The sequence below is a fragment of the Anolis sagrei genome, chromosome 4 (assembly GCF_037176765.1).
Source record: "Anolis sagrei isolate rAnoSag1 chromosome 4, rAnoSag1.mat, whole genome shotgun sequence".
NCBI classification, from domain to species: Eukaryota; Metazoa; Chordata; class Lepidosauria; order Squamata; family Dactyloidae; genus Anolis; species Anolis sagrei.
In genome coordinates, this window is record NC_090024.1 from 10762325 (window position 1) to 10790212 (window position 27888).

At 42.0% G+C, this 27888-nt stretch overlaps 1 protein-coding gene across 16 annotated transcripts in view; it reads left to right on the forward strand.

The window, feature by feature from the left end:
- The window catches only part of PTK2 (protein tyrosine kinase 2), a 261253-nt gene that overhangs the window by 58108 nt on the left and 175257 nt on the right, over positions 1 to 27888 (forward strand). For 12 of the 16 annotated variants that reach the window (XM_060775921.2, XM_060775920.2, XM_060775923.2 and 9 more), the window contains exon 1: positions 21555 to 22066. The exons of the other annotated variants lie outside the window; for them this stretch is intronic. In XM_060775921.2, the coding sequence (XP_060631904.2) occupies positions 21964 to 22066 (103 nt within the window). In that variant the 5' untranslated portion in view covers positions 21555 to 21963. Of the gene's footprint in view, positions 1 to 21554; positions 22067 to 27888 lie in introns of those variants that run through there. 16 annotated transcript variants of the gene reach the window in all.

Here is a 27888-nt window from a genome sequence, read left to right on the forward strand (position 1 = left end):
AGATATGATCGCACCTCCCCCCTACAAATGCAAGTTTGCCGTTTGGGGGTACTCCTGTATTCAGCTCTAAACCAGGTCCAAATATCAACAGTTACCAGGAGTGCTCAAATTTTACAGGACAATGTCTATTTCTAAGTGTAGAATTCAAAGGGATAGCCATGTTATTCTGAATCAGTGTGCAACGGGATCTTGTAGAAGCTTTGAGACGGACAGAAAGAAATTGTAGCACAAGTTTTCATAAATGTAAGTATACAGCATGTAATGCACGAAATGGCATGCCTAAGGACAGACTTGTATAGCTCCAAATGAGCAGGTCATATGTGTGAATAGCAACAAAGTTGCAAAAATTGTGGATATGTTGATGGAGCAGCGAGTAAAATTTTAATAATGGTCATGGGGGACAAAGGCAGAAGGAAAACTGTTGCCTAAAGCAGAATGAGTAGATAGCCATATGAATAGGGAGGAGAGATATTGGAATGTAGTGATGATGCTAGGAAGGAGATGTGATGCACTGGCCAAGAGACACCTCACGAGACTTGGGTATTGGCTAGTGTTATAATATGTGTTGTGTGCCAGGAAACCATTATTTCTGTTAAACCCACTATCAATGAACTGGGGTTTGGAAATATATTCCAATTTTGCATTTTTTCTTTGCAATCTGCCTTTGTATCGTAGCTGTAAGAAATTACCACTCACAGTAAACCATCAAACATAATCAGGGGTAGACAGGTTGGCTGTATTGCAAAATACAACAACTTCAAAAATGTGAAAGACAGTAATTCCATTATTAAGCCAGTTAAAAGGCCTTTTAAACTTGCATAATTGTATTTGATGCTTTTTTACTTTGCCTAATATGATATCACTATTTTATGGATTTTGGGGATCATTTTAGTAAATCATCAAGTTAGTATGTGCTTCGTAGTAGCTTCCCCTTCTCTAGCAATATAAGGACCAAAAAATACATAAAGTCTGAGGAAAGGTGGTTGAACCTAGTTGACTGTTGATTGCTTCCAAACAACCCAACTCAGAATTCCAATTCCCATGTTTGCCATATGAGCTGAAGGAGTTTTTAAGGATAATTTTCTTGGACTGTTTTAAGCATGCTATTTGGGTTTTCCGTTTTTTTGGTTTTTTTTAACAAATCCCGATTCTGGTTCTTTCTCTTTGGTCTACCTGACACTCTGTGTCCCTTTTTCCATTTCTTTCCAAAATTTTGAAGAACTGCCCTTTCCCATTTGATGTAATATCTGACTACACATGATCCCCTCAACTCATTTCAGTCAGGGTTTTGTATAGGTCACTCCATGTAAACAGCCTTTGCACATGTATTTAATGCTATTCTAGTGGCTAGGGCTCAGCATCAAACATCTGCGTTTTTGGGTGATTCAGCAGCTTTTTGACACTTTTTACATCTCCTGTTAGAAAATGCTATTTCTTCCAAAGTGTGTTTCTCAAGCAGAATTTCTTGACCATCAAAAATTTGCTTGCTTATATCACGAGCTTGAGAAGAAACTCCACTAAGGAGCTATTCTAGGTGTATTTCGCAGAATCTGGCCTATTTTTGAAGGGTTGCTGACTGGATAGATGGTATTGCCATTGCAAATTTCATACAATTATTCACATCTGAAAAGGAAAGCAGCCATGGGATGCTCAATTGTAGTTCAATTCTGGATCTCAGTGCAAGATTGCAGGGCACACTTTCAGGAGTTTGCTGCCACTTAGTGCTAACTTACTGTCAGCAGCAATATTTGTATGTCAGTGAATGGATAGGAGTTTGGTGAGTTTTTGTTTTTGAGGGGGGTTACATTTAGTCCTTTAGAGTTATACCCTGTCACAACTGATTAGAGCTAAATTTGTTTTTTTATCAAGAATAATAATTTCCACAAATCAACCAGCAACCTGAAGATACAGTCACACACATAGACACCTGAATGAGTGAACGAGAGAGAGAGAGCCTTTTGAAGACTTGGTAATAACAGCCTGAAGTCTACATTTTCTCTTTTTAGTATGCTTGTCTTTTCTGTGCAGCCCATTTCCATTACAATGCACTTCTGCTCTATGGGGAAGTAATGTGGCAATGAGGAGTTTTGCAATGCTCCTCGGTCATAGTGTGCAGTTGACAATTGGATTAAATATAGATGCTGTTGTTCTCCTTGTAGTTGCTGGCGGATAAAGGTCATCCTGAACATTTCCTTTCCTCTTTGATTTCATGGTTAAACCTTTTTGTATGGATGATTGAGTGTGTGCTGCTGAATGCATTACTTGATTAGGTGGTTTGTTAAACCATCACATAAGGGAGTTATCCTACATTTCTCTAATCTCTGCGATGTCTTTGATGTCTTTGCCACTTACTTTGCTCTCGCTTTTTAATTGAGGGCAAGAATATGAGACTTGAGGATTTCAGAGTGCAAATCACTGGAGGCTTCTCAGGGCAACTTGTTAAATTTTTATCACTTTAAAGCTGGATTGAAGACTGTGCTTCAGCATCTTTATCTATATGTAAAGTCTCAGCAGTCTTGTTGCCTGTGCAGAAAAATGGGAGATATGATTTTTAATTGGGCATCCAGCTCAATGAGCTTTATGTTTGAGATAGAATGGATAGGATGGATTAATCATATTGATCTTATGAATGATACTGTTTCTGTTATCATCTCGGTGCAGCAATATAATGTACTCAGGTGATTTGTTTTCCATATAAAAATTTTCATAATCTTAAAACATACTTGAGATTACAATACTCGATGCTTCTGAGTAATTTGGAAAAAAAATGTGTATTTTCATCCAGGGAAGTATGTATGTGTGCAAAATATAAATAAAGCATAAATGCTGTCTCATCAAAAGAAACAAAAAGTATCTGTGAGATTATTATTGTTGTTGTTGTTGTTGTCGTGTCAGGAGCGACTTGAGAGACTGCAAGTCGCTTCTGGTGGGAGAGAATTGGCCGTCTGCAAGGACGTTGCCCAGGGGACGCCCAGATGATTTAATGTTTTTATCATCCTTCTGGGAGGCTTCTCTCATGTCCCCGCATGAGGAGCTGGAGCTGATAGAGGGAGCTCATCCACCTCCCCCTGGATTCGAACCTGCGACCTGTCGGTCTTCAGTGCCGGCACAGGGGTTTAACCCACTGCGCCACCGGGGGCTCCACATATGGATTATGTGCATCAGTAGGAGTCTAGTGCCTAGATCCAGCACATACACACACACACACACACACACACACATATGTGTGTGTGTGTATATATATATGTATACACACACACACACACACACACATATATACATTCACAATATACAAATATGGGATTTTGTCTTGCATCAATAGGAGTCTAGTGCCTAGATCCAGCACATACACACACACACACACACACACACATATGTGTGTGTATGTATATATATATATATATACACACATATACACTCACAATTTTACCCACTGCGCATGGAAATGTTCTTGTTTTGACACAATTTTGAAAACCAATTGCTCAAGGAGTGTGAAGCTTGTACAATGTGTTGCCAGTTTTCATTCAAGCTGCTTTTAATTTTGTTGGTAGATGAATTGTATTTTTCATTTTCTGTATGATTTTATTTTTTTAGTTGTACTTGTTTTAATTTTTGTAAGTTTCCTTGAATCCTAGACTGGGAAAAAAGTAACAGCAGCAACTACTGCTGCTGCGATGGCCATAAATGAACACCTGTGGAATCAGCTACTTACAGTCTTTTGCTTCTGAAAAATGCCTCGGGTATCTTCACTGATAATAGGCAATTAATGGCAGAGTTGTATTCATTCTAATTAGAATGTTTCATTCTAATTATTGTTCTTTAGCACTGTGCGGGGAGGCATTGGTTTGACAATAATGCTTATAGGCATAACCCATTACAAATACTGTCAAGATATGACCGTGTTGATATAAATAATCGTGGTCCTTGGTGCAAAGATCAGGATGCCTATAAAGTTAGGAAATGTTTTTCATTTACTTAGTTCTGTTTTTAAGGGAATTTCCCCTAGTAAATTACCATGTGTAGTGAATTCCCTACCTGTTAGGCTAGGAAAAGCCTGGGAAGGTGGGCCCAGGATGCCGGGGGCATCCATTTTAGGGTCTCATTTCCTGAAGGGGGCGAGCTTGGGTGCTTGGAGGGAAATGAAAGGAGTTGGTGATTGGCTGGGAGAGATTGGGCGGAGCTTAACTTATAAAAGAAAAAAATTACTTTTAGGGAATGTTTTAAAAACCCTGTCAGGGGAGATTGAATCTGGGGTGAAAGGAGAAGGGGCTAGGAGTTTGGGAGTGTAGGAGAGATTAGTGAGAGAGGCCTGAAGTGGTCAGTTGGCTAGCAGAGATAGCTAGTGGGAAAATTACAGCTATTAGGGAAGGTAGCTGGGAAGTGGAGAAACAAATCCCAGAGGAAAAGGGCTGTCTGTGTGGAGTTTGGGGTTACTTTCAGAGAAGAAATCCTGTCAGTAATGTCTGGAGGGAGAAAGGAGTGTTACTTCTAACTAAAAGTTGAACTGCTTAAAGAAACCACACGCTTTTATGACAATATTTCAAACCTTAATACCTGTTTTGTTCAAGTTCTTTTAAATAAACATCATTGTTTTATTGCTCACAACATATGCCTCACATGTGCCTCTGTGTAAGAAGTTTTAAAAACAATTTACTGAAGAAGTCAAAGGTTTAATGGTGGCAGCGTATATTTTAAGGAAATTCCTTTCAGTGTTACCTCAGTGCACAGGCCTGAGTGTGAATCCAGCACAATCTAGCCAGAAGATCCCTGAAATAAACCAAGGGCTTAACATTGCTTTTAAGTTTGGTGGGTGCCAGAGTTCTTTCAAAAGGTTTTCCGGCCAGAAGAAGATTCCAGCTTTATTCCAGCTTTTTGTTTTTGGTTTTTAAAGTGCCTAAAGCTACATTCCATACCAAGTGGTGTACAAAGGCTAGCTACTAGGCTTGGTTGATCAAGAAAAATAATGGTTCTAAACTCATTTTGTATATAAGGGGGGAGTGGCATGTGGACACAGCTATGCACTCACTTTCTCAGGGAGGAGCATGCTCCTTTGCTTGAGTGGGATGGAGGAAGAAGATGGAATGGGGAAATAGTAGTAGGGAGAACTTACATATTCCTTTGCTCGTTCACTCAAGTGGAAAGGGGAAAAGGATGGGAGTAGGGAATGGAAGATCCCTTGCTCATTCATTACTCACATAGCAAGGGGGAAGGAGATGGGGTAACGGAGTGGAAGGAGAGAAGCCAGGTATTCTGAAGCATGCGGGCGGGGGGTAAAAGATTTAAGATATGCATTTTTGTGAAAGTTGAGAGCCAAATTGTATTAGTTTGAAAATATGAATGTGTTGATTTTAAAAAGTTCTATGCATTATCAAGCTTAAGTTTTGCTACATATCTTAATTCATATCTACAGTACTATAATTTGTGGTGATGTTAAGTGGAATGGAGTCTTATTCACGAAAAAGCAGGATAGAAAACAAACTAACAAGCACATTTTTTAAACTTTGCCTGACCGTTATAAAATTCAGCATAGAAACATGTCCTCAACAATCAAATCTTTTTAAAAAAATAATCTTTATTAAATTTTCAAACACATATTAAGATAGCATGGAGACGCAGGGAAATGGGGTAGGGGGGTTATGAGGGGTTGAATACAACTGTAGTCCAACAATACTTGATAAGGGAGAACGGAGGACACAGATTGATAACCCATTGGGAATCAGAATGGAAGTCACTTTTAAGTATGTTGTGTTATGTTGTGTTTGGTCTTGTTGTGTATGTCAGTATGAAGGGGTGAAAAAAGATAGACATATTTGGATATCACGAGGTCATTAATACAGATATATCTGCATATTTGTAACAATCAAATCTTTTGAATACAGACTTTTTTTTAGTGCCAGACCATTTTTGGACATTAATATCTCTGATGTGTGACAACTTACTGTCATTTCTGTCCTTTGTGTCTATTTTATTTAAGGAATAAATGGCAGTAGAATAAACATTTTTGTAAGATGTTATTTCCTGGATGTAAACTAAAAAAAAAAGAATATTGCATATGATTAAAGCAGCACAGCACATTTTATAGTTTGTGTTGTTGCTATGTTTATTTGTATATATGCCTAACAATGATAATTTGACATATTGTGAAAACAGCAGTCGTAGGAAATCTTGGGACATGATTTCAGCAATGTTATGGGTTACTTCTTGCAACATTTTTATATTTCAGCATTTTTATCCATTTGTTTTCTCGGTTGCTGGAAAAGCACCTTACCACTTAAATATTCATGTTCCTAAGTAATAACAAATGAAACAGTAGTCTAGAAAGGATATGGCAAAATAAATCAGTAAATCACAACAGTTTATATTGCCTGAAAACTTGACAAAAGGCAGTGTATACTTTGACAATTGAAGATAATTTGTGAGATGAAATTAGAGACACCATTGTTGTAAGAGTTGTTTTGCTAAACCTATGATGAAATGAAGTTGATGACAGTGTTCAAAAAGAGAACAGAGATTTTCATTTGGACACAGGTTGATTAGAAGTGGCCGGTTCAATTGTTAGGCAAGATTGTATTCTGAAAGCACCATTGTTTGCTTTCAGATTACTGTTTCGAAGACTCTTGCATTCCATCGAGACAATACAAAATGAGCAAGTGCCTTGTGGAATAGTGCTACAAAATGTTTCTGTTTCACTGTGTTGTTGTCCATTATCAATCATATTCAGCATAAAAATCATCATAAATTAATTACCAAATTTCTGGTTGTACTGAATGTCAACATCATTTTGAATAATTTAAGCTCTCCAGTGACATCTCAAAGTGGTATAAAAAGACAAATAATAAACATATTAATATATGTAACATTAAGTAATTAACTAAAGCTATCATCTGTTAAAGTCAGATGCTCAAAGCACAATTCTCAAACTGTGCAGATAGGGATTCAGAAAAGACATGAATGTCAAGGTTGTTCTTTAAAGGTAGCCTAAAATATGCTATATTTTGGGATTAGAAAGACTGGCTAAACTACCATGGTCTTCATGTCTCAACTGATCACGAGCAACAAATCATGTGTTGTGCCTTACTGCAGTGGTTCTCAACCTGGGGTCCCCAGATGTTTTTGGCCTACAACTCCCAGAAATCCCAACCAGTTTACCAGCTGTTAGGATTTCTGGGAGTTGAAGACCAAAAATATCTGGGGACCCCAGGTCGAGACCCACTGCCTTACTGTTTTAAAGTTCAGTGATGCATTTAGAGTTTATTTATGATTGTACCAGCAAAGGAGTAAACTCTGTTGAAGAGAATGGGATGGCTGAGAAGAAACAATGTACAGGATTGTACTTCTAGTAAAGTTAAATCATGTTCATCTCTAAACACGAGTGTAAATAACAAGAATAGGCAAACTGCAGTTTAGAAGGGGAAAACCTAAAAAAATCTGATAAATTGGTATTTCTTTAATAATTGTGCTATATAAGTAAAAATACATGTATATGTTGCTGTAGGCTATATTTCAGAGGAAGGAACTGACAAAAACACTCCTGAGGATTCTGTGCCTAGTAAAATGAAATCCATGGGATTCCCATATGTCAACAGGAAACTTGAAAACAAACACACAAACACACAAAGAGATTATAAATTAACAGAATAAAATTCAGTGCAGTTTAATAAAATTATAAGAAGGAATGTATAATCACTGTTTCTTTCAAAAACTACAGGCAATGTAATTCATTACTGACCTCTCCTTCCTCTCCATTGTTAACCAGTGTTAATGGCAGCTGGAGAGAAAAAAAGAACCTTGTGGGAGAAAATACAATTTATGATCATAATACCATAATCATAGGCACTGGGATTCCATCAGATGCACCTGCTGCAGCTTTTCATTGCATTTAATTAAAAACAAATCAAATTGATCCCATCTATTTTAAAATATTTAGTAGCAAAAAAAAACAAACTATGTTGTATTAGAAGAAAGCAGATTATTAATTTTAATTTATTTTAATTTCTGTTTAACCATTATAGAACTGTCTTAGGGAAGGTTTTGTTTGGGAGGGTTTTGAAAGTCCTTAAATTTTGTCCCTGTAGATTTCAAGAAGAGGTGGGTGGATGTTGTACCATCTGTCAACGATTCTGCTTGGTGAACATATTTTCCTTCAGGGGCTGGTTGCTGACAAGAAGCAAAAACATAGAATGATTTAATGAAATTGGGTGTCTACCTTAATTCAGATGAGCATGTTCAGGAACTATGAGATAGAAGCTGGTGCTCTTCAGTTGCAAGATGTTTTAAGGGCTCACTATTATTTTTTTTAAAATTTCTCCAAATGTTTTCAGTTGCAAACCTGATTTATCTGTTAATAATCTGAAACACGGGGGGGGGGGGGGGGGGGTTAAAATAATTAGCCATTTTAGCCATGTTAACATGGGAACATTAGTGACTGAAGCTCTGATGACGGTTTTGCTGTAGGTCACTGCTTCGTAAACTGTGAGTTCTGACCCCGAAAGGAGACCTTTTAGCTCACAAAAATTTGGCAACAATATGGTTTCTAAATGCGACCCATTTACACAATTCTCTTATCAATGATCTACAGTGTTTTCTGAGGAATCTGCAGAAAATGCTTCAGTTGTACTTTACAGAAAGGAAAACCAGCTTGTTTAGCAAGCCTTGCAAATGCTTGTTTATTTTCAGTAAATGTTTGAGTTTTGTACCTGTTTTATATACCTGTACACCTGGAATCATGTAAAAATTTATCAGGCAAGAAAGGGTCACAAATGGTAAAAGCAGATTTTTGTTTCTCTTGAATTGTGAAAGCCTATCCTGAAAGTTGTCAAGTTGCTACTGCTATTTACCCATGGGGGTGGAGGGTGGATAAGACAGTTTATCCAGTGAATAACAACAGTTTGCTGCTGGGAGAAAATGCAGGTGAGCTCATAGACAGAGCCTAGATTGACTTTGACTTCATTGTCTGATTTGCTTTGCAGCCCTCTTCTCCCCGTCTTAAAATAGGATTTAAATAGATGCACCATAAAAAAGCCACACATGCACATAAGTCACACTTATACATGTGTATGTCATTAGCAGACAGTTGCCTTCTGAATGGAAAATTTGTATCCCTTTGCAATGATAACTTTTTGTGGTTTGTGTTCAAAGTGCATAATATGATAGTGTTGATAATAATCAGAATTTTGTCAAGAGAAGCCATTATTGCATCACTTGGTTAATGCTTCATTCTGGTGATCTATTTATTTATTTACTCTATTTGTATCCCGTCTTTCTCTACCCGGAAGGGGACTCAAGGCGGCTTTACATATGGCAATTGTTCACTGACTTTGAACAATAAATAGTTACAATACTTTAAGTTAAAGAATTAAAATGCACATTAAAAACATATAAAACATATAAAAACATATAAAAACATATGCACATTAAAAACATATAAAACATTACAATCACTATTAAAAATCACACCATCCACAATCGTAATCCAGGGCTGTTCCAAAAGTCATTGCACATAATTCCATAGCTATTATTGTACTCCAAAGGCTTGACTCCAGAACCAGGTTTTCACTTTCCTTCTGAATAATAATAATAATAATAATAATAATAATAATAAACAACTTTATTTGTACCCCGCCACCATCTCCCCAAAGGGGATTCAGAGCGGCTTACATGGGGCCAAGCCCGAACAAAAATTACAATATAACAATACAAATTGCAATCAAATAAACAACATAACAGTAAAATATAAACCATCAAAGCATATAAAACAATATACACAAAACATAGTGAGACGCCAGGTGAGAGGGAGCTGCTTTAATATTACTGGGGAGGGAGTTCCACAGACAAGGGCCCACCACTGAGAAGGTCTTGTCTCTCATTTCCCGAGTAACATCTGCGGGTCCAAATCATAATCAGCTGGAATCCTCAGCCTCCAGCCTCTTTCCTGCTGCAATTTCTGATGAGAAAGCTCCCTGATTGTGCAGGGCATCGGACCAACCTACCATTTCTGCTGTGGGCACCGTTTAGCGGAGTAGGCCTCCGACCACCGGGAAGGCCTGTGGAAGAGCACTAGGCCGCGCCGCCCTCCATTGCCATCCGGGAGAGGGCAAAGAAAAGCCGCGGCCCATCCGGCCTCGTAAACCACCTGCAGGGGCCGGAGAAGCGCCAAGCTGCCCAGAGCTGCTGTTGCCCCCTCCCATCCATCTGGGAGGGAAGGAGACCGGCGAACCGCAGACTACCCGGCCCCTCAGTCCATCAGGAGGGGCCGCGGAGAAGCCCCAAGCCGCTCCGGAGCAGCTGCCGCCCCCTCCCCCCATCCGGGTGGGAGGAAGACCGGCGATCCGCGGCTGCCCGGCCCCTCAGTCCATCGGGAGGGGCCGCGGAGAAGCCTCAAGCCGCGCCGGAGCTGCTGCCGCCCCCTCCCCTCCATCCAGGAGGGAAGAAGTTCGGCGACCCGCGGCTGCCCGGCCCCTCACTCCATCGGGAGGGGCCGCGGAGAAGCCCCAAGCCGCGCTGGAGCTGCTGCCGGGCCCCTCAGACCACCAAGAGGGGCGGTGGAGAAGCGCCAGGCCGCGTTGGTGTTGCTGCCGTCCCCCTCCCTTGCCATCCGGGAGGGTGAAGCCCAGGAAGCCGTTCATCAGACCCTGCATCGGAAAGGAGCTGCAAACTCCTCAGGCTGCCTGAAAGCAGGATTTTGCCGCCGCCATCTGACTCTTTCTCTCATCTGTCTTTTATTTTATTTTTCCTACTTTCCCTTTGCTTAGTTGTTATTTTAGTTACTAAATTATAGTTATAGTTAGCTGAATGTTATATGTACTATTTTTATTTAGTTAGCTATATGTTATATGTTTTTAATTGCTGATAATAACAGGAGGTGTGAGGAGTAATTAGGAGTATTGATAGGAGAGGACAGGATTGCATGAGATGGTGTGAGTGAAGAAGCCCTAGGAGAGCGTATGAGTTGTCCGTGATAGTAGCGAATTATAGGAAGGTGTGGATGATAGCGGTGTGGGTGAGAGAGTGTATAAGTTTGGTTTTAGTGTGCTGAGAGAAATGTGGGAGGATGTGAAGAGTATGGGAGTTGTGGAATGTTTGTGGATTGACTGATTGTGTTGTAAGTAGGAGTGAGCGAGTAGTGATAAGAGTGTCTGGTGCTAGTGGTGAGAGAGTGAATTTTTTGACATAGGAATGGCTACAGCGGACCCTTATCCGAAAAATGACATTTTGCACTTTTACGACCTCCTGAGGGACTCGTTCAACCATGTGTTGTTCCAGCTCAGGTTTTTGAACGAGAAAATGGACCATCTCCTTAGAGGCTTTGCCTCCTTCTCAGGAATCACTGTGCAATCTAACCCTCCAAAGACTGAAGACTCTCTCTGTGCAGACTTAGCTAAGGACTTGTGCCGGAATGGGGAGGAAAGCACTTTAGAGCATTCGGAACTTAAGGCGGAAGGAGGGAGGGAGGGAGGGACTATAGATGAGACATCTGAGGGAAAAGGAGAACTTCCGGGCGTACATAGGAATGGAAACATCTGGGAGTGGCAGCGGTTTGGGTTGGCTACTCAGAGAACGGCCAATAACACAACATCTGGCCACATGGATCAGCCCACTGCACTTTATGATTGGAATCAACATCTTTCCACGGACAGTTTTGCAGTGGACATTGCCGATCTAATGATAAACAGAGGCAGATGGACCTCCAGGAGGGCAGTCTGCAATTCCCTGGCCCAAATCCTAGGTAAAAGACCACAGGATATAAGATTAAAAGCCATAGTGTGGTTGTGGAGGGATTATCAATCCACTGACCACTCCACCCGTCTTCAAATTTCATCAGAAGACAGCACTTGGCTTGGTGAGCTAATGGCTAAACAACCTGGCCTAAAGAAATGGGGCATCACTATTAGGAGGGTAGTTGTAGATCCTCACATTCGCCCCTTGTTCGATCCTGGGGCTTTGTTCGATCCTGGGGCTTTGTCCCACCATACTCCACCTGGCCCCCGGGCGAACTCCACAACTAGCTCACCAGTTACGGCCCCCCCTCCTGGTTCGTATAATTTTGAGACCCCATCTGCCCCAGTCGCCTCCACTCAGCCAGTCACACATCTCCGCTCGAGAACACTCCCTTTATTCAGCCCACTTAGCTCCCTTGATACCTCTCTGTCCACCTCAACATCAGAGTCATCCATACCAAATGCCCAAGGGAGATTATTTCCCAGCCCAACTTCCTCCCCGGAGAGCTGACTAGATTCTGGTCGGGCGGGGGGGGGGGGGGGAAGGTTCCAGAGAAGGGGGGTGCTATCCGAGTCGTGTGGGGAAGGAGATTTGCGGATCACAAACATCCCAGGGAGAAGCGCAACAGAGTCTTTGCGACCCTGGAAAAGGTGGGTAGTGGTAGGCTCCTTGGCAGCCCCCTTGGTCTTAACGTCCTGTTGATTAATGCCAGATCCGTTAATGGTAAGACCGCGGCCATCCAGGACTTGATCCTGGATGAGAGGGCGGATCTGGCATGCATTACCGAGACCTGGTTGGACGAGGTGGGGGGTGTAAACCTTTCCCAGCTGTGTCCTCCAGGTTTTGGAGTGCATCAACAGGCCAGACAAGGGGGGCGGGGAGGAGGGGTCGCAGTGGTCTTCCGGCAATCCATCGCCGTGACCAGATGCGTTGTCCCGCAGGCTTCTGGGTTTGAGTGCGTCCACTTGAAGGTGGGGAGCCGTGACAGTGTGGGGTTCCTGCTGGTGTATCGCCCACCCCGAGATCCGGCAGCTTCCCTGTCTGAGTTAGCGGAAGTGGTCTCTAATTCGGCCTTGGTCTCCCAGCGCCTGGTGGTGCTGGGAGACTTTAACATCCACGCCGAGACCACTTTATCTGGCGCAGCTCAGGACTTTATGGCCACCATGACGGCCATAGGACTGTCACAGATAATATCCGGCCCCACGCATCAAGCTGGGCACACTCTCGACCTTGTCTTTGTGGCGGACGATGAATTGATCAGAGTGGAAGATCAAAACATCCTTCCAGTGTCATGGTCTGACCATCATCTGATCACATTTAGACTTACTGCGACCCTAAACCTCCGCAGGGGTGGAGGACAAATTAAGATGGTCCGCCCTAGGAGACTGATGGATCCGGACGGATTCCTGAGGAATCTTAGGGTTCTTCCTGCCTTGGAGCCTGGCGATTCTATCGACGCCTTGGTAACTCTCTATAACGGGGAGATGGCCAGGGCGTTAGATACGATCGCACCCGAACGCCCCATCTCGTTGCGTCGTGACAGGCCATCTCCTTGGTTCACCGAGGAGCTGGCTGTGATGAAGCATACGAGAAGGGGGCTAGAGCGCAAATGGAGGAAATCTCGAGATGTATCTGATCGAACACGGGCTAGAGCCTCTCTTAAGGCATACTCCGTGGCCATACGGGTGGCCAGGAAGTCATTCACGACCGCTCGTATAGCATCTGCAGCAAATAGATCATCGGAGCTGTTTCGGGTCGTGGGAGAACTCCTCCACCCACCTGCGGTGGAGGAGGTCCCTGATGACCCCGCAGCTCGGTGTCGCGATTTCGCACACCATTTTGCAGATAAAGTCGCCCAGATACGCCTCGAGCTCGACTCCAATTCCATCGCAGTGCCAGAAGAGGTGACGGAGGCACCTGCTTGTCCAGTTTTATGGGATTCTTTTAGGCTTGTTCTCCCTGAAACAGTGGAGGAGATTCTTGGGGCTGTGAGAGCGACCACCTCATCTCTAGACCCATGTCCATCTTGGCTCATTAAATCAGCCAGAGGGGGGTTGCTTGATTGGTTTGTACTGATTGTCAACGCATCGCTGGAGCAAGGCATTTTTCCATCCAATTTGAAGCAGGCCGTGGTCCGTCCACTTATCAAAAAAGCTTCCCTTGACTCCACGGTGCTGAATAACTACAGGCCGATCTCCAACCTCCCCTTTTTGGGTAAGGTGCTGGAGAGGGTGGTCGCCTCTCAGCTTCAGGGTTTCCTGGACGATACCAACTACCTAGATCACTCACAGTCTGGTTTCAGGCCTGGTCATGGCACCGAGACAGCCTTGGTCGCCTTGGTGGATGACCTCCGCAGAGAGCTGGACAGGGGGAGTGTGACCCTGCTGGTTCTCTTGGACATCTCAGCGGCTTTCGATACCATCGATCATGGTATCCTTCTGGGTCGTCTCTCCGGGATGGGCCTTGGGGGCACGGTTCTGTCGTGGCTCCAGTCCTTCCTGGAGGGACGAACTCAGATGGTGAAGCTGGGAGACGCCTGCTCTGACCCCTGGCCTTTGACCTGTGGGGTCCCGCAAGGCTCTATTCTGTCGCCCATGCTTTTTAACATCTACATGAAACCGCTGGGAGAGGTCATCCGGAGTTTTGGAGTTGGGTGCCATCTCTACGCGGATGACACACAACTCTACTACTCTTTTCCACCTAACTCCAAGGAGGCTTCTCGGGTCCTAGACGAGTGCCTGGCCGCTGTGTCGATCTGGATGAGGAAGAACAAGCTGAAGATCAATCCCGATAAGACAGAGGTCCTCCTGGTCGATCGCAAACCAGATCGGGGTATAGGGTGGCAACCTGTGTTGGACGGGGTTACACTCCCCCTGAAGCCACAGGTCCGCAGTTTGGGTGTCCTCCTGGATTCTTCGCTTACACTTGAGGCCCAGGTGTCGGCGGTATCCGGGAGGGCCTTTGCACAACTGAGACTTGTGCGCCAGCTGCGACCGTACCTCGTGAAGGCGGATCTGGCCGGGGTGGTCCACGCCTTGGTCACCTCTAGAATGGATTACTGCAATGCGCTCTACGTGGGGCTGCCCTTGAAGACAGCTCGGAAACTACAATTGGTCCAGCGGGCAGCAGCCAGGATGCTAACTGGAGCTCATTATCAAGAGAGGTCAACCCTCTTGTTCAAGGAGCTCCACTGGCTGCCATTTATTTTCCGAGCCCAATTCAAGGTGCAGGTGCTCACCTACAAAGCCCTGAACGGTTTGGGACCACCCTACCTGCGTGACCGCATCACCATCTACGAACCCACACGCTCGCTCCGGTCATCTGGGGAGGCCCTGCTCGTGATCCCACCCACGTTGCAAGCGCGCTTGGTGGGGACACGTGACAGGGCCTTCTCTGTGGCGGCCCCCCGACTTTGGAACGCCCTCCCAAAAGAGCTCAGACAAGCCCCCACTCTAGCCGTCTTCAGAAGGAACCTAAAAACTTGGCTGTTCCGTTGTGCCTTCCCAGACTAGGAATCCCCACCCAAGCCCTAGTAGCACCTTAGCATAACAAATTGTCACTGCACATCGCACTTTTAACCCTACGTGCCTCCTGCCATTCAGCACTTTTAACCCTTGTACCCCAGTGCGCCGGCCGAACCAGTTTTTAATAATGTCCTGATGTACTGTCTTTGTTGTTATTCTGCTTATTGCTTGACTTGCTTAGTATTGTGGTGTTATGTTATTTTGCTTATTGTTTGATTTGCCTTGTTGTTGTGATGTTATACTTTCTACTGTATTGTGTTGAGGCTTCGGCCTGTGTAAGCCGCATCGAGTCCTCCGGGAGATGCTAGCGGGGTACAAATAAAGTTAATAATAATAAATAATAATAATTTCCACCAGTCACATCTGCAAACCTATCAGTTGAAATTAAGAGGAGCTTAACTTTTCTTAGTATCATTGCACATTTCTTCCAAAATCTTAATCCTTGATTAATCCATATACATAATGTGGGGGTATACTTTTTTCTAGATTAACTATCAGGAGCTCAATTGCAGGTCTAATCACATTTGGAAGCAGAAGATTATGTGCTATGTGTATATTCTTTTAAAAGTGGTGGTGGTGGTGACAGCCAGAGTGGCTGACCTTCTAAGACAGTGTTGGTGCTTTCCCTTCTCTGCCTAATGACCCTCAACTTATCCACAGGCCATATAAAAATCCACAGTTTTTCCCCAAAACCTGTCCTCAATTTATACATAAGTATATAAAGTATATCATCCTCTCAGTCATGATTTGTCCAAGTTAAACATACTCTGCTCCCTCAACATATCCTTTTAATGTTTGATTTGCAGATCCTATAGCATCTTATTCATACTTTCCTAGGCATACCCCCCCCCCAAACGACTAGATACAATATGACATGTGAGTTGCAACCAAAGGAGAATATAATGTTTTATATTATATGGTATTATATGGCTCTGGTAAAATGGTCTAGAATTGCACTAGATTTGCTCTCACTGCATCACTTTGTTGATGTGTATATAGTGACTTCACTTCAGAGTCCCTCTCTTGTCATTCTTGATTAATCATGTCATGGTTATGGTTTATCAAACCCCATCCACCATGGTGACTTGGAATCTCATGGGGAGCTAAGGTTGAAATAAGATGTCTAATTTCCTTATAGCCACCTCATCCACTTGGATAATGATATTCTATATTCTACTGCTTTTTAATGCTCCTTATTTTAAGTGTTTGTTTTGTGTTGATTTAATATTTTCAGTAGTTTAGTTCTATTTTAATGTTGACTTTTTGTTTGTTTTTAACTATGGTGTAATCATTTTGATTGCAATCCACTTTGAGTCATAATGCTTTGCTTTGGAACACCTTCCTAGGAGCACTAGCTAATGACATGGGCTTCTAGTTCTTGAAAATTGATGGATAAATAGCATTCTTTGATTTATTAAATCTAGTGAATAATTTAAGTTAGCATAAGAACTTCAAAAAATAGGTTTTTTCTAGAAGGGCTGTGTAGTTGGCTGCCTCAGATGTATCTAGCTGTTCCACCAGTTGTTAGTCATCAGTTCCCATCAATCCCAGCTAGCATGGCAATGACCAGAAATAATGGAAATTGTATTCTAGCAATACTACACTCATTACTCTTACCATTTTCCAAAAGGGTTAGACACAGTTAACACTCTGTGCAAGCAAAGAGAAGATCTTAACATGTTTATTTTAGCATGAACATTTGTTTGTAATTGTTTCTCATTATCGCTAATGTTATGAAACTTGTAAGTGGTAGCGTCTAGAGCAGACAGTGAATTAAGTATACTGTCATTTAGTTGCAGTGGGAATGGAAACCGGGACAATTCACTAGTTGAATATCATCCTGACATGCTGCTACTATGGTGAAGGAAGCTCCGCAGTGGTATAGGGGAAATAGTATGTGATGGTAGGAGCGAGTCATGACTTAAGGTATATTGGAAGGGGAAGGTATATTGGAAGGGGAAAGGTAGGTCCGTAGGGGACTGTGCAGCATCGGTGTCCAGGTGGAAGGTGGTCTCGTTCAGGGTTGGCTTGACGCGCCTTCCTCTTGGCACGTTTCTCTCTTTCACCCTCCATTCGTGCCTCTTCAAATTCTACAGCACTGCTGGTCACAGCTGACCTCCAGCTGGAGCGCTCAAGGGACAGGACTTCCCAGTTCTCAGTGTCTATATCAGAGTTTTTAAGGTTGGCTTTGAGCTCATCTTTAAATCTCTTTTCCTGCCCACCAACATTCTGTTTTCCATTCTTGAGTTTGGAGTAGAGCAACTGCTTTGGTGGTTGGGCATCTGGACAACGTAGCCATTCCAGCAGAGTTGATGGTGGAGGACTATGGCTTCAGTGCTGGTGGTCTTTGCTTCTTCCAGTACACTGAGATTTGTCCGCCTGTCTTCCCAAAAGATATGCAGGATTTTCCAGAGGCAGCACTGATGGAATCGTTCCAGGAGTTGCATGTGACGTCTGTAGACAGTCCACGTCTCGCAGGCATATAGCAGGGTTGGGAGGACAATAGCTTTATAAACAAGCCCCTTGGCATCCCTACGGATGTCCCTGTCCTCAAACAGTCTCTGCTTCATTCGGGAAAATGCTGCACTCGCAGAGCTCAGGCGGTGCTGTATTTCTGTGTCGATGTTGACTTTGGTGGAGAGGTGGCTGCCAAGGCAGCAGAAATGATAAACATTTTCTAATGTTACACCATTAAGCTGTATTTCTGGCATTGGAGAGGGATTGACTGGGGACTGCTGGAAGAGCACTTTGGTTTTCTCGATGTTCGGTGACAGGCCGAGCTTCTTGTGTGCTTCTGCGAAGGTGTTTAGAATTGCTTGTAGTCTTCTTTTGAATGCGCACAGACAATGTTGTCATCAGCATGTTGGAGTTCTATAACAGATGTTGTTGTAACCTTGGTTTTGGCTTTCAGTCTGCTGAGGTTAAATAGCTTGCCATCTGTCCAACAGATGATTTCCACTCCTGTGGGAAGCTTCCTGTCAACAAGATGAAGTATCATAGTGATGAGGATGGAGAATAAAGTTGGGGCAATAACACATCCCTGTTTGACACCTGATTCCACCTTAAATGGGACACTTTGGGAGCCACTGTTGTCCAAGACTATTGCCATCATGTCATCATGGAGGAGCCGCAGGATGTTCACAAATTTGCTAGGGCGCCCAATTTTTTGGAGTAAGTAAGTAAAGTTTACTCTTGCCAACATTTGTCTTATTCCAGTTCTCCCAAAAAGTTCTTTCAGTGCTGAACAATGACACACATTATTGCTTTAGCATTAATATCACTACAAATTAATATCATAGCAGATGCTATGTTCTTCCAGTCTGGGTTCTTGGGGAATCGGAGCCCCAGGAGCAGCAGGTTGTGAGTCTCTGGTAGGAATGTGTCCCATTTCTTTTATAAGGGTTACTGCACCGGTTTTGTTGGGTGGGAAAGGAAGTGAGGGCAGGTGTTATGTAGCAGAGAGACAGTCTGGCATTTTCACTGATCTGTTCGATCATCCCTTCACAGCCAATAGTAGAATTGACACCCGGATATGTTCTACCATTTGTCCCATTAGCCAAATCCATCCAGCATCATTAGTCTATTGCAGTGGGTCCCTTTCTTTCTTTCTTTCTTTCTTTCTTTCTTTCTTTCTTTCTTTCTTTTTTACCAGGGACCACTTTTACCAGGGACCACTCTCCAACATCAGTACCAAAGGGTTACTAATCAGTTTTTGGTCAACTTTAGATTCGGTTTGGTTATTTGGGATGCTGATTCAGAAAACTGCACTGGATAGACCACATCAGCTCTAGTTTCTGATACAGAACATATGCCATCCAATAATCACTATCTGTTCAACCACAGAAAAACCATATTTAATAAATATTGTCGAAGGCTTTCATGGCTGGAATCATTGGGTTGTTGTAGGTTTATTCGGGCTATATGGCCATGGTCTAGAGGCATTCCCACCTGACATTTCGCCTGCATCTATGGCAAGCATCCTCAGAGGTAGTGAGGTCTGTTGGAACTAGGAAAATGGGTTTATATATCTGTGGAATAACCAGGGTGAGACAAAGGACTCTTGTCTGCTGGAGCTAGGCGTGAATGTTTCAACTGACCACCTTGATTAGCATATAATGGCACTGTCCGGGCACTGTCACGGGAGCAAACTTTTGTTGAGAGGTGATTAGATGTCCTTGTTTGTTTCCTCTCTGTTGTTGTGCTGTTGTAATTTTAGAGTTTTTTAATACTGCTAGCCAGATTTTGTTCATTTTCATGGTCTCCTCCTTTCTGTTGAAATTGTCCACATGCTTGTGTATTTCAATGGCTTCTCTGTGTAGTCTAACATGGTGGTTGTGAGAGTGGTCCAGCATTTCTGTGTTCTCCAATAAAATGCTGTGTCCAGGCTGGTTCATCAGGTGCTCTGCTATGGCTGACTTCCCTGGTTGAGGTAGTCTGCAGTGCCTTTCATGTTCCTTGATTCGTGTTTGGGCATTGCTGCGTTTGGTGGTCCCTCTGTAGACTTGTCCACAGCTGCATGGTACATGGTAGACTCCTGCAGAAGTGAGAGGATCCCTCTTGTACTTTGCTGAATGTAGCATTTGTTGGATTTTCTTGGTGGGTCTGTAGATAGTTTGTATGTTGTGTTTCCTTATCAGTTTCCCTATGTGATCAATGGTTCCCTTGATGTATGGCAAAAACACTTTTCCTCTGGGTTTAATAAGCCTTGACACTATAAGAGGGTTTTTGAGACCAATTGCCCTCATTGCAAAGGTGTAGTAACGGTTAAGCCACAGGCCATATTTTAGTTCTTATGGACCACTAGTGATCCATGGACCACAGGTTGGGAACCACTGGCCTATTGTATGAGAGGCCTTGATCTGGGTGCCCCCCCCCTTCCAGGGGAGGCCTAAATAAGATGGGTTCCCAGCTATTGGGGCAAACAAAGAAAATCAAAAAGCACAAGTATAACCCATTTCCTCCCAATAACAATAAGAATTGTGTAAGTAAGTGAGCAACAGATAAAAGTTCACTCTCTCATTACATTCTCAGTGTTCATAACTACAAAGTGAATGCAAACATTTCCAAAAAAGTTACTAATACTTTTTGTGCCAATATTAACATTTGGCTATAATGCTAACAAGATGTCCAAAACCTACCTGCCTAATAGCAATGGTCCAGCTCACTAAACACGTAATAATCTTTAGGTAGAATATCTGAACGCACTGACAGCTTTGTATACTTAAAAGTAACTTGGAAATAGCTAGCAACGGAATATGTTCATTTTCCACAATATCCCAAACAGCAGTAACTAACTAGATGGTGCCTTCATCTATGTAGTGAAGAACTGCATATGATTAATGGGAGTTACTAATTAGCTCCCTTCCTCTGTTGTTTTGAAAATAATTCCTTGGAGAAAAATTCATAATTATTAAGAAAACTAAACAACCATCAGTTCTGTGTTAAATAAAAAACATTTAAGGCGCAACAAACAAAGGGTTCTTAACTCAGCAATATTTTAGGAAAATGCACTAAGCTAATAAACAAAAAATCTTTTTAATTACAGTAGTTATTAGAAGACTTAGAGTATGTCTGCAAGTAGCACATTTGTTGTTGTATACTGCAGTGTATATATAAGGAGCCCATTTATCATTAGTATTCTCTGTGCCACTGTCTGTGTTGAAGGAAAGGGAATCTGTCTTCAGTTAACCTTTTGTTTTCATTACCTATTAGCTATGAGAGCTTTTAAACAATTCTCATGCTTCAAGTGGAGCATTAATTGGGAGCACCTCTTTCTGTTTTCTATTTTGTAATTATTTGTCATGCATTTTTCCCTTTTTTTGTATCCTAAATTAATTCCAAGAGAATGCGGATGAATATATTCTTTCAATTCTATTCTTTAGATGCATCTCATATTTCCGAACATCGCCTTAAGATATCATGAAGTTTGTTTTTAAATGAAACACGGCAGTCTATTTCATTTAACATGAAACCCCACGTTGTTGAATGCAGACCTTTCTTTCTGCCCCCTTTCCCCCCCAACTGGGGAGTTCCTACAAATCCAATGTCAGTCTTGGTAGGTATGGTGCCAGAGGCATGGATTAAAGCTGAAATGGTTGCAGGAGTCGATCTTGCGCTATGACCTGGGTCAGGCTTGATTTGCAGCTTAGTCAGTTTTAGAATCTGCTGTCAGTTTGGTAAACAGAAGTCTGCTGGCTGAATTGAACAGAAGGGTGAGATTAGCATATTAATAAGGTTGTTGCTAATCGCCTTGCCTCCCTCCTCTCTGCCTGGCTTCCCCCTTCCCTCCCTCACCCTCCTCCTCCTCACCCTCCTCTCCTGAATGAATCTAGGAAGACAGAGACACACAGTCACATTGCTGGCTGGTTGCGTTCGGTTCCCTCGCTTGTCCAGGCGAAAGGATGACCTGCGATTTAAATGGCTAAGGCATGAGAAGACTCTGAGACTGAAAGGCATTCTTCATGCTGTCGGAATATATTACCGGAGGAGCTCCAAGGGATGGGGTGGCGTGTTCCTTTCTCTCTCCTTTGGCCTCTACCTCTGCAGCCAGACCTGAATGAAAGAGACTAAATGTAAGGAAGGTTAGTGGTGGATGCTTCCTGCTCCTGGCCACACTGGAGCGGCTGGCTTCCCAACCCCCTTGCTGGAGTGAATACTACTGGAGAGCTGAATTGGGACATTGTATGCCGGAGCCTGGCGTGATCTCCATACGGTTGTGTGTATGTTGTTCTTGGAATTGGCAGGGCAACAGGCCCCGAAAAAAGCAGGTGTTATCTATATGGAGAAAAGCGGCTGTAGCCCATTCCCAATATGCTGGGCTAAAGGTACACTGAATTTCAATATTTTCTAAACATTTCCTGACTTTGATTCAAGTTCCTGTGCCTTGTGAAAGGGATTGAATGGATACTATTGAGAGTGGAAGCCTGGCATGAAATTGAAAACAAAGCAATTGTATTCTAGTCATGTAACTCGGATGTGGAAGCAATCAGCTATGGCTTTTTTCTTACCTGACAAGGGGCATATTTCTTAAATGAGGGGAACACATTTAATGTGTGTCATAAATGAATGGGCATTACTGGAAAGCAGAAATTGCCTTTTTAGAGTCATTTCTTCATTTAAAAATAATTACGCTCACATATCTCAGCTTGTAGATATTCTGCATTTTAATCCCTTTAGCAAATGCCATTTATTTCATTTTAAGGCAGGTTTTATAAATTTAGAGTGTAATTTTAATGGCAAAATGAGGGTGGAAATGTGGTCAGTGTAGGCATAACAAAATGGTTTTGATGCAGAATTAGGGCATGGATTAGCTGTAGTTAAATATGATAGGCATGTGCTTTGTAACTGACATGCTGATAGAATCTGACTTGGAATTCAGGTTGTGCAAGAAGTCAGGTACAGTTGCAGAGCTATGCCCACTGGGCTGTGCATTTAGTGGAATTCATGGCACAAGTACTGTTTACACACTGACATTTGGTATACTGATTTATAGATTCTTTTATATGTTTTATTAAATGTTAATGTGACATTAATTTTAAAGTGAAATTGCACAAGAGGCAACGCCGGTGAAGAAGAAAGTTGATTTTCTAATAGGCAAGTAGTATAAAGTGATGCTGTGTGACCCTTTTCGTGTAATTCTGGTTCTGGTGATCTGGTGAAGCATTAACAGCCTCCAGCCTTTAGCTGAGCAAGCTGCAGACTACCAAGAGATAAGAATATTGTAGTGTTCACTTTGTTGCTAGAGGCTACAGATGACTTCTGGACTAGGAAGGAAATTTTAAAACTGCTGCAACATAATGAGTAATCATCTGTGCTATAGCATAGTAGTGGAACATTTAAGGTACATGTATTTTCTGTGGAAATCTAGATGGAAGATTGGCTCAACTGTTTGAGGTGGGTTGTTGTAGGTTTTTTCGGGCTGTATGGCCATGTTCTAGAGCAGTGGTTCTCAACCTTCCAAATGCCGTGACCCCTTTATATAGTTCCCTATGTTGTGGTGACCCCCAACCCGTTGCTACTTCATAACTGGAATTTTGCTACTGTTATGAATCGTCATGTAAATATCTGATAGGCAGGATGTATTTTCATTCTCTGGACCTTGGGAGTTGTAGTTGCTGGGATTTATAGTTCACCTACAATCAAAGAACATTCTGAACTCCATCAGAGATGGAATTGACCCAAACTTGGCGCACAGAATGCCCATGACCAGCAAAAAATCATGAAAAGGGTTAGGTGAGCATTGGCCTTGAGTTTGGGAGTTGTAGTTCACCTATCTCCAGAAAGCACTGTAGACTCAAACAATGATAGATCTGGACTAAACTTGGCAGAAATACTCAATGTGCCCAAATGTGAACACTGTTGGGAGTTTGGGGAAAATAGACCTTGACATTTGGGAGTTGTAATTGCTGGGATTTATAGTTCACCTACAATCAGAGAGCATTCTGAACCCCACCAATGGCAGAATTAGGTCAGACTTCCCACACAGAACTCCCATGACCAGCAGAAAATACTGTGTATCCTGATGGTCTTTGGCGATCCCTCCAGCACCCTATCGCGATCCCCCCAGGGGTCCCGACCCCCAGTTTGAGAAACACTGTTCTAGAGACATTTCACCTGCATCTGTGGCAAGCATCCTCAGAGGTTGTGAGGTTGTTTGAGGTGGTTTTGTCGGCACTTCCCAGTATATTTTAAGTTCAGAATTCATATGTACTCTTGACTGTGCATATGTCATTTTAGTCCTTAAGAAGGCGCCCCCGGTAGCGCAGTGGGTTAAACCCCTGTGCTGGCAGGACTGAAGACTGACAGGTCGCAGTTTCTAATCCGGGGAGAGGCGGATGAGCACCCTCTATCAGTTCCAGCTCCTCATGCGGGGACATGAGAGAAGCCTCCCACAAGAATGATAAAAACATCAAATCACCTGGGCGTCCCCTGGGCAACGTCCTTGCAGACGGCCAATTCTCTCACACCAGAAGCGACTTGCAGTTTCTCAAGTCACTCCTGACACGATAAAAAAAGTCCTTAAGAATTTTGCTCTATCAGTTCAGATATGTCTTAGCAAAGTGTTCACTCAAAGTGAATGATCTTTTGGTCCAGTGGTCAATGCAATACATTTGCAGCATATACTTATTATAAAAGTGAATTGTATCTAAATATCCAAGGTAAAATGCACTGAATGGTGCTGACATGTGAAATGAATGCAAAATGTATAGCTCAACATAACTGAAGTAGGGAACATTTTGAGCTGTCTTCTCACTGAATACTTGAGGAGAACATGTCTAAACTTGCACATGTACACACAAGCAAACAATATTGACTTAGCACCAAGAACATTTGTACTTGGTATAAATGGTGGGAAAGTGTAAAAGAAGAGGCGTATGAATGAGTCAACCTCAGTGTCATTGTGTTTTTTCATTTTCCTCCTCATGTTCTCATTCATCCTGCATTGGATTGTGAAACATTTGTGTCCCCTCCCCCCTCCCAATACATTTCATTTTCGCATTGATAGTTTGAAATGTGTAAGCTGTCACTTACAGAATATTTCAAAAGTGTATTGTCGAAGGCTTTCATGGCCGGAATCACTGGGTTGTTGTAGGTTTTTTCGGGCTGTATGGCCATGGTCTAGAGGCATTCTCTCCTGACGTTTCGCCTGCATCTATGGCAAGCATCCTCAGAGGTAGTGAGGTCTGTTGGAACTAGGAAAATGGGTTTATATATCTGTGGAATGACCAGGGTGAGACAAAGGACTCTTGTCTGCTGGAGCTAGGTGTGAATGTTTCAACTGACCACCTTGATTAGCATACAATGGGCTGACTGTGCCTGGAGCAAACTTTTGTTGAGAGGTAATTAAATGTCCCTGCCTGCTTCCTCTCTGTTGTTGTGCTGTTGCAATTTTAGAGTTTTTTAATACTGGTAGCCAGATTTTGTTCATTTTCATGGTTTCATGGCCATACAGCCCGAAAAAACCTACAACAACCCATTTCAAAAGTGGTTTGTATTAAAAAGAGATGAAATAGCAAACATGAATCGAAACATTAAAATAAAATGGCAGCTCACACCCTAAATCCAGCCTAATATGTTTCAAAAATCTATGAGAACCACAACAACAAAAAAAACCCTGACATGCGAAGGTATGTGTTTAAACCAATCTGTAGCCTATCCGCTCCTGCTTTAGTTCAAGTTATGGTGACATCTGGTGAAGGACTTCTTAAGGGTGATCCTGGTGTGCAGGCACAGTGAAGGGAACAGTCCTTCAGGTAATTTATTGCCAAACTGCAAGATCTTGAAGACTGTTCACCAGCACATGTGCTTTTAAATGTGAGCCACTACAGTTCTTGAAATATCAATGAGGTGCTTGCTTAGTGAGACTGGGAACAGACTGGGAGAACTGAAAAACAGAAATGGAACTTCAGAATAAAAGAGGAACTCTCCAAATCGGGGAAAGTTTTTCTTATAATAATAATAATAATTATTATTATTATTTTATTTCTTACCCGCCTCAGATCTGTACCTCATCTCTGTTTATTTACCCATTAATGTGTGTGCCAGCTGGCAGGCAACATCTTATTGTTGGATTTTGTTTCATGAGATGTGTTTTTCTGCCTTGTTCATGCAATAGCAAAAATATTTCTCTTTCTTTCCACCATAACAATGAAAATGCTTCCCTGACATCTTGACCTTTGGATAGCCTTGTGTGGTTTCATGTACTGCTATCATACAGAAACATGTGCTTTTTGTGGGGATTTTTTCTTAAATGTGTTTTTCATAATGCAGAGAGATGTTTCTCTGAGGATGTCATTTTCAAATGTTTGTAGCTTGTAGAGATCATTGCTTGTCACTGCTAGGATGTGCTTTTATGGCAGTCTAGTGCCTGCATGTTTTCATGTGTGACATATGCATTAAATTGGTATTTGAATCAGTTACTACCTTGGAGTCAAAGAAAAGCATTCAAATTCAACTATGTTCATAGAATAAGTTTTTTGTAGATATAGGTGTACTTTACCTAAAATTTGAAAGACCCTTTGTCAATCAGCATCTTGTGAAGCGCATGTCAAAAACTTCAAGGGTGTGACTTTAAGAAATTAGAATAAATCAATCCTGAAAAAGCCAGTGTTTGGTTTGCCCAATGGGGAAGTTGTAATCAGAGTTTCTTACTTGCAAATGAATAGTGGATAGTCTTTATCTGGTGAATATGCACAGACTGCTTAGCAGCTTACCCTTAAGGGAAAAGAATTGGCTGTGGCTAGCCCCAATAATAAAAAATGGTAAATTGCTACAGACTGGATGGCTACTGTAGTCTCTTCCCATTTTCTGATTCTAATAAAGTTGGGGAGGTTGTGGATGGGATTCTGGGGTGGGGGTGAGGGGGGCATTATGAGTTTTAAATGCTATTTTAATATATATTGTATTTTAACCTACATCCACAGTGTTGTTTAATTGTTATTTTTTATATTCGCTTTATTTTACATTGTGACCAAAGGGTGTGATTGATAGCTGCATTAAATTCCCACTGGAAGAAAGGTGGGATATAGAATAATTCAATTACAATACTAAAATATTAAGCAATGATATTTTTAGGTAATAGCATTCTGACCTATTATTAACACCCAGTTTAGAACTAAGCACCTCTTCTTGCTACTTTCTGCAGATTTCCTATGTACTTTATATTTTCACTACTAAGTTCTTCTGTTTTATCTTAATTGTCTTCATGTTGGCCTTCTGTGTTTTGGAGAAAACAACAACAACAACAACAACTTTATTTGTACCCCACCACCATCTCCCTGAAGGAACTCAGGGCGGCTAACATGGGGCCAAGGCCAACCCAATACAATAAGGCAAAATAAAATGAAATACATATAAAAACAAACGATAACATTAAGTAAAACTTCTATTGCATTTTTTCTGTTTCAAAAGAATTTCAAAGCAAATGTAGAGATTTTGTCCTCATTGAAGCAATTGTTGTCCCTTTTCTCTTGTTTTGAAAATCCATTATCTTGTCAGTGACCTAATTGTAAATAGTACTCTGGAGTTTATGAGGCTACTTCCTTGTTGCTATAATTGGCTAAGCAATGCTTATCTTTCTGAATAAAGTAACTATTATTGTTTTTTTCCCCCAAATTCAGCGTTTTCACACCAGCATAAGTCTTGGTACAAGTTAAGTGCAGTTGATTTATGTTGAGAATTATAAGTCTTTACCTACTTCAGATTGTTCTGGTTTCAAGATACTACCCCTCATTTGTTTATTTAAAGAAGAATACATTTTATTACTTACGGGTATTAGTGTTAATGTTGTTGATGGTAACAGACTTGGATTTTACTTCTTCTCCAGTAAAAGGCATTTCATTCTAGAAATTTCTGAAGTTAAATAATAAACAACCCTAAAGCAAACATTTGAGAGCATATACAATCTGAAATGCACTGAAGTTTTCATTAATAAATCATCCATTGAACACCTTGAAATGGTTCTCCTATTTTCTATTGGTAATAGACTGGAGGATGAGAAAATACAAGTTGGGAAAACTTCATCCATATACACTGTTTTCGTCCTAGTCTTTGCAGTGTCAAATAGACTGCACATGGCTCCTTTGGGGCTGTGGAAGAGAACTGTTATGCTCCTGAAGTACTTCCTGAGAACTGCTTTTGAAAAGTA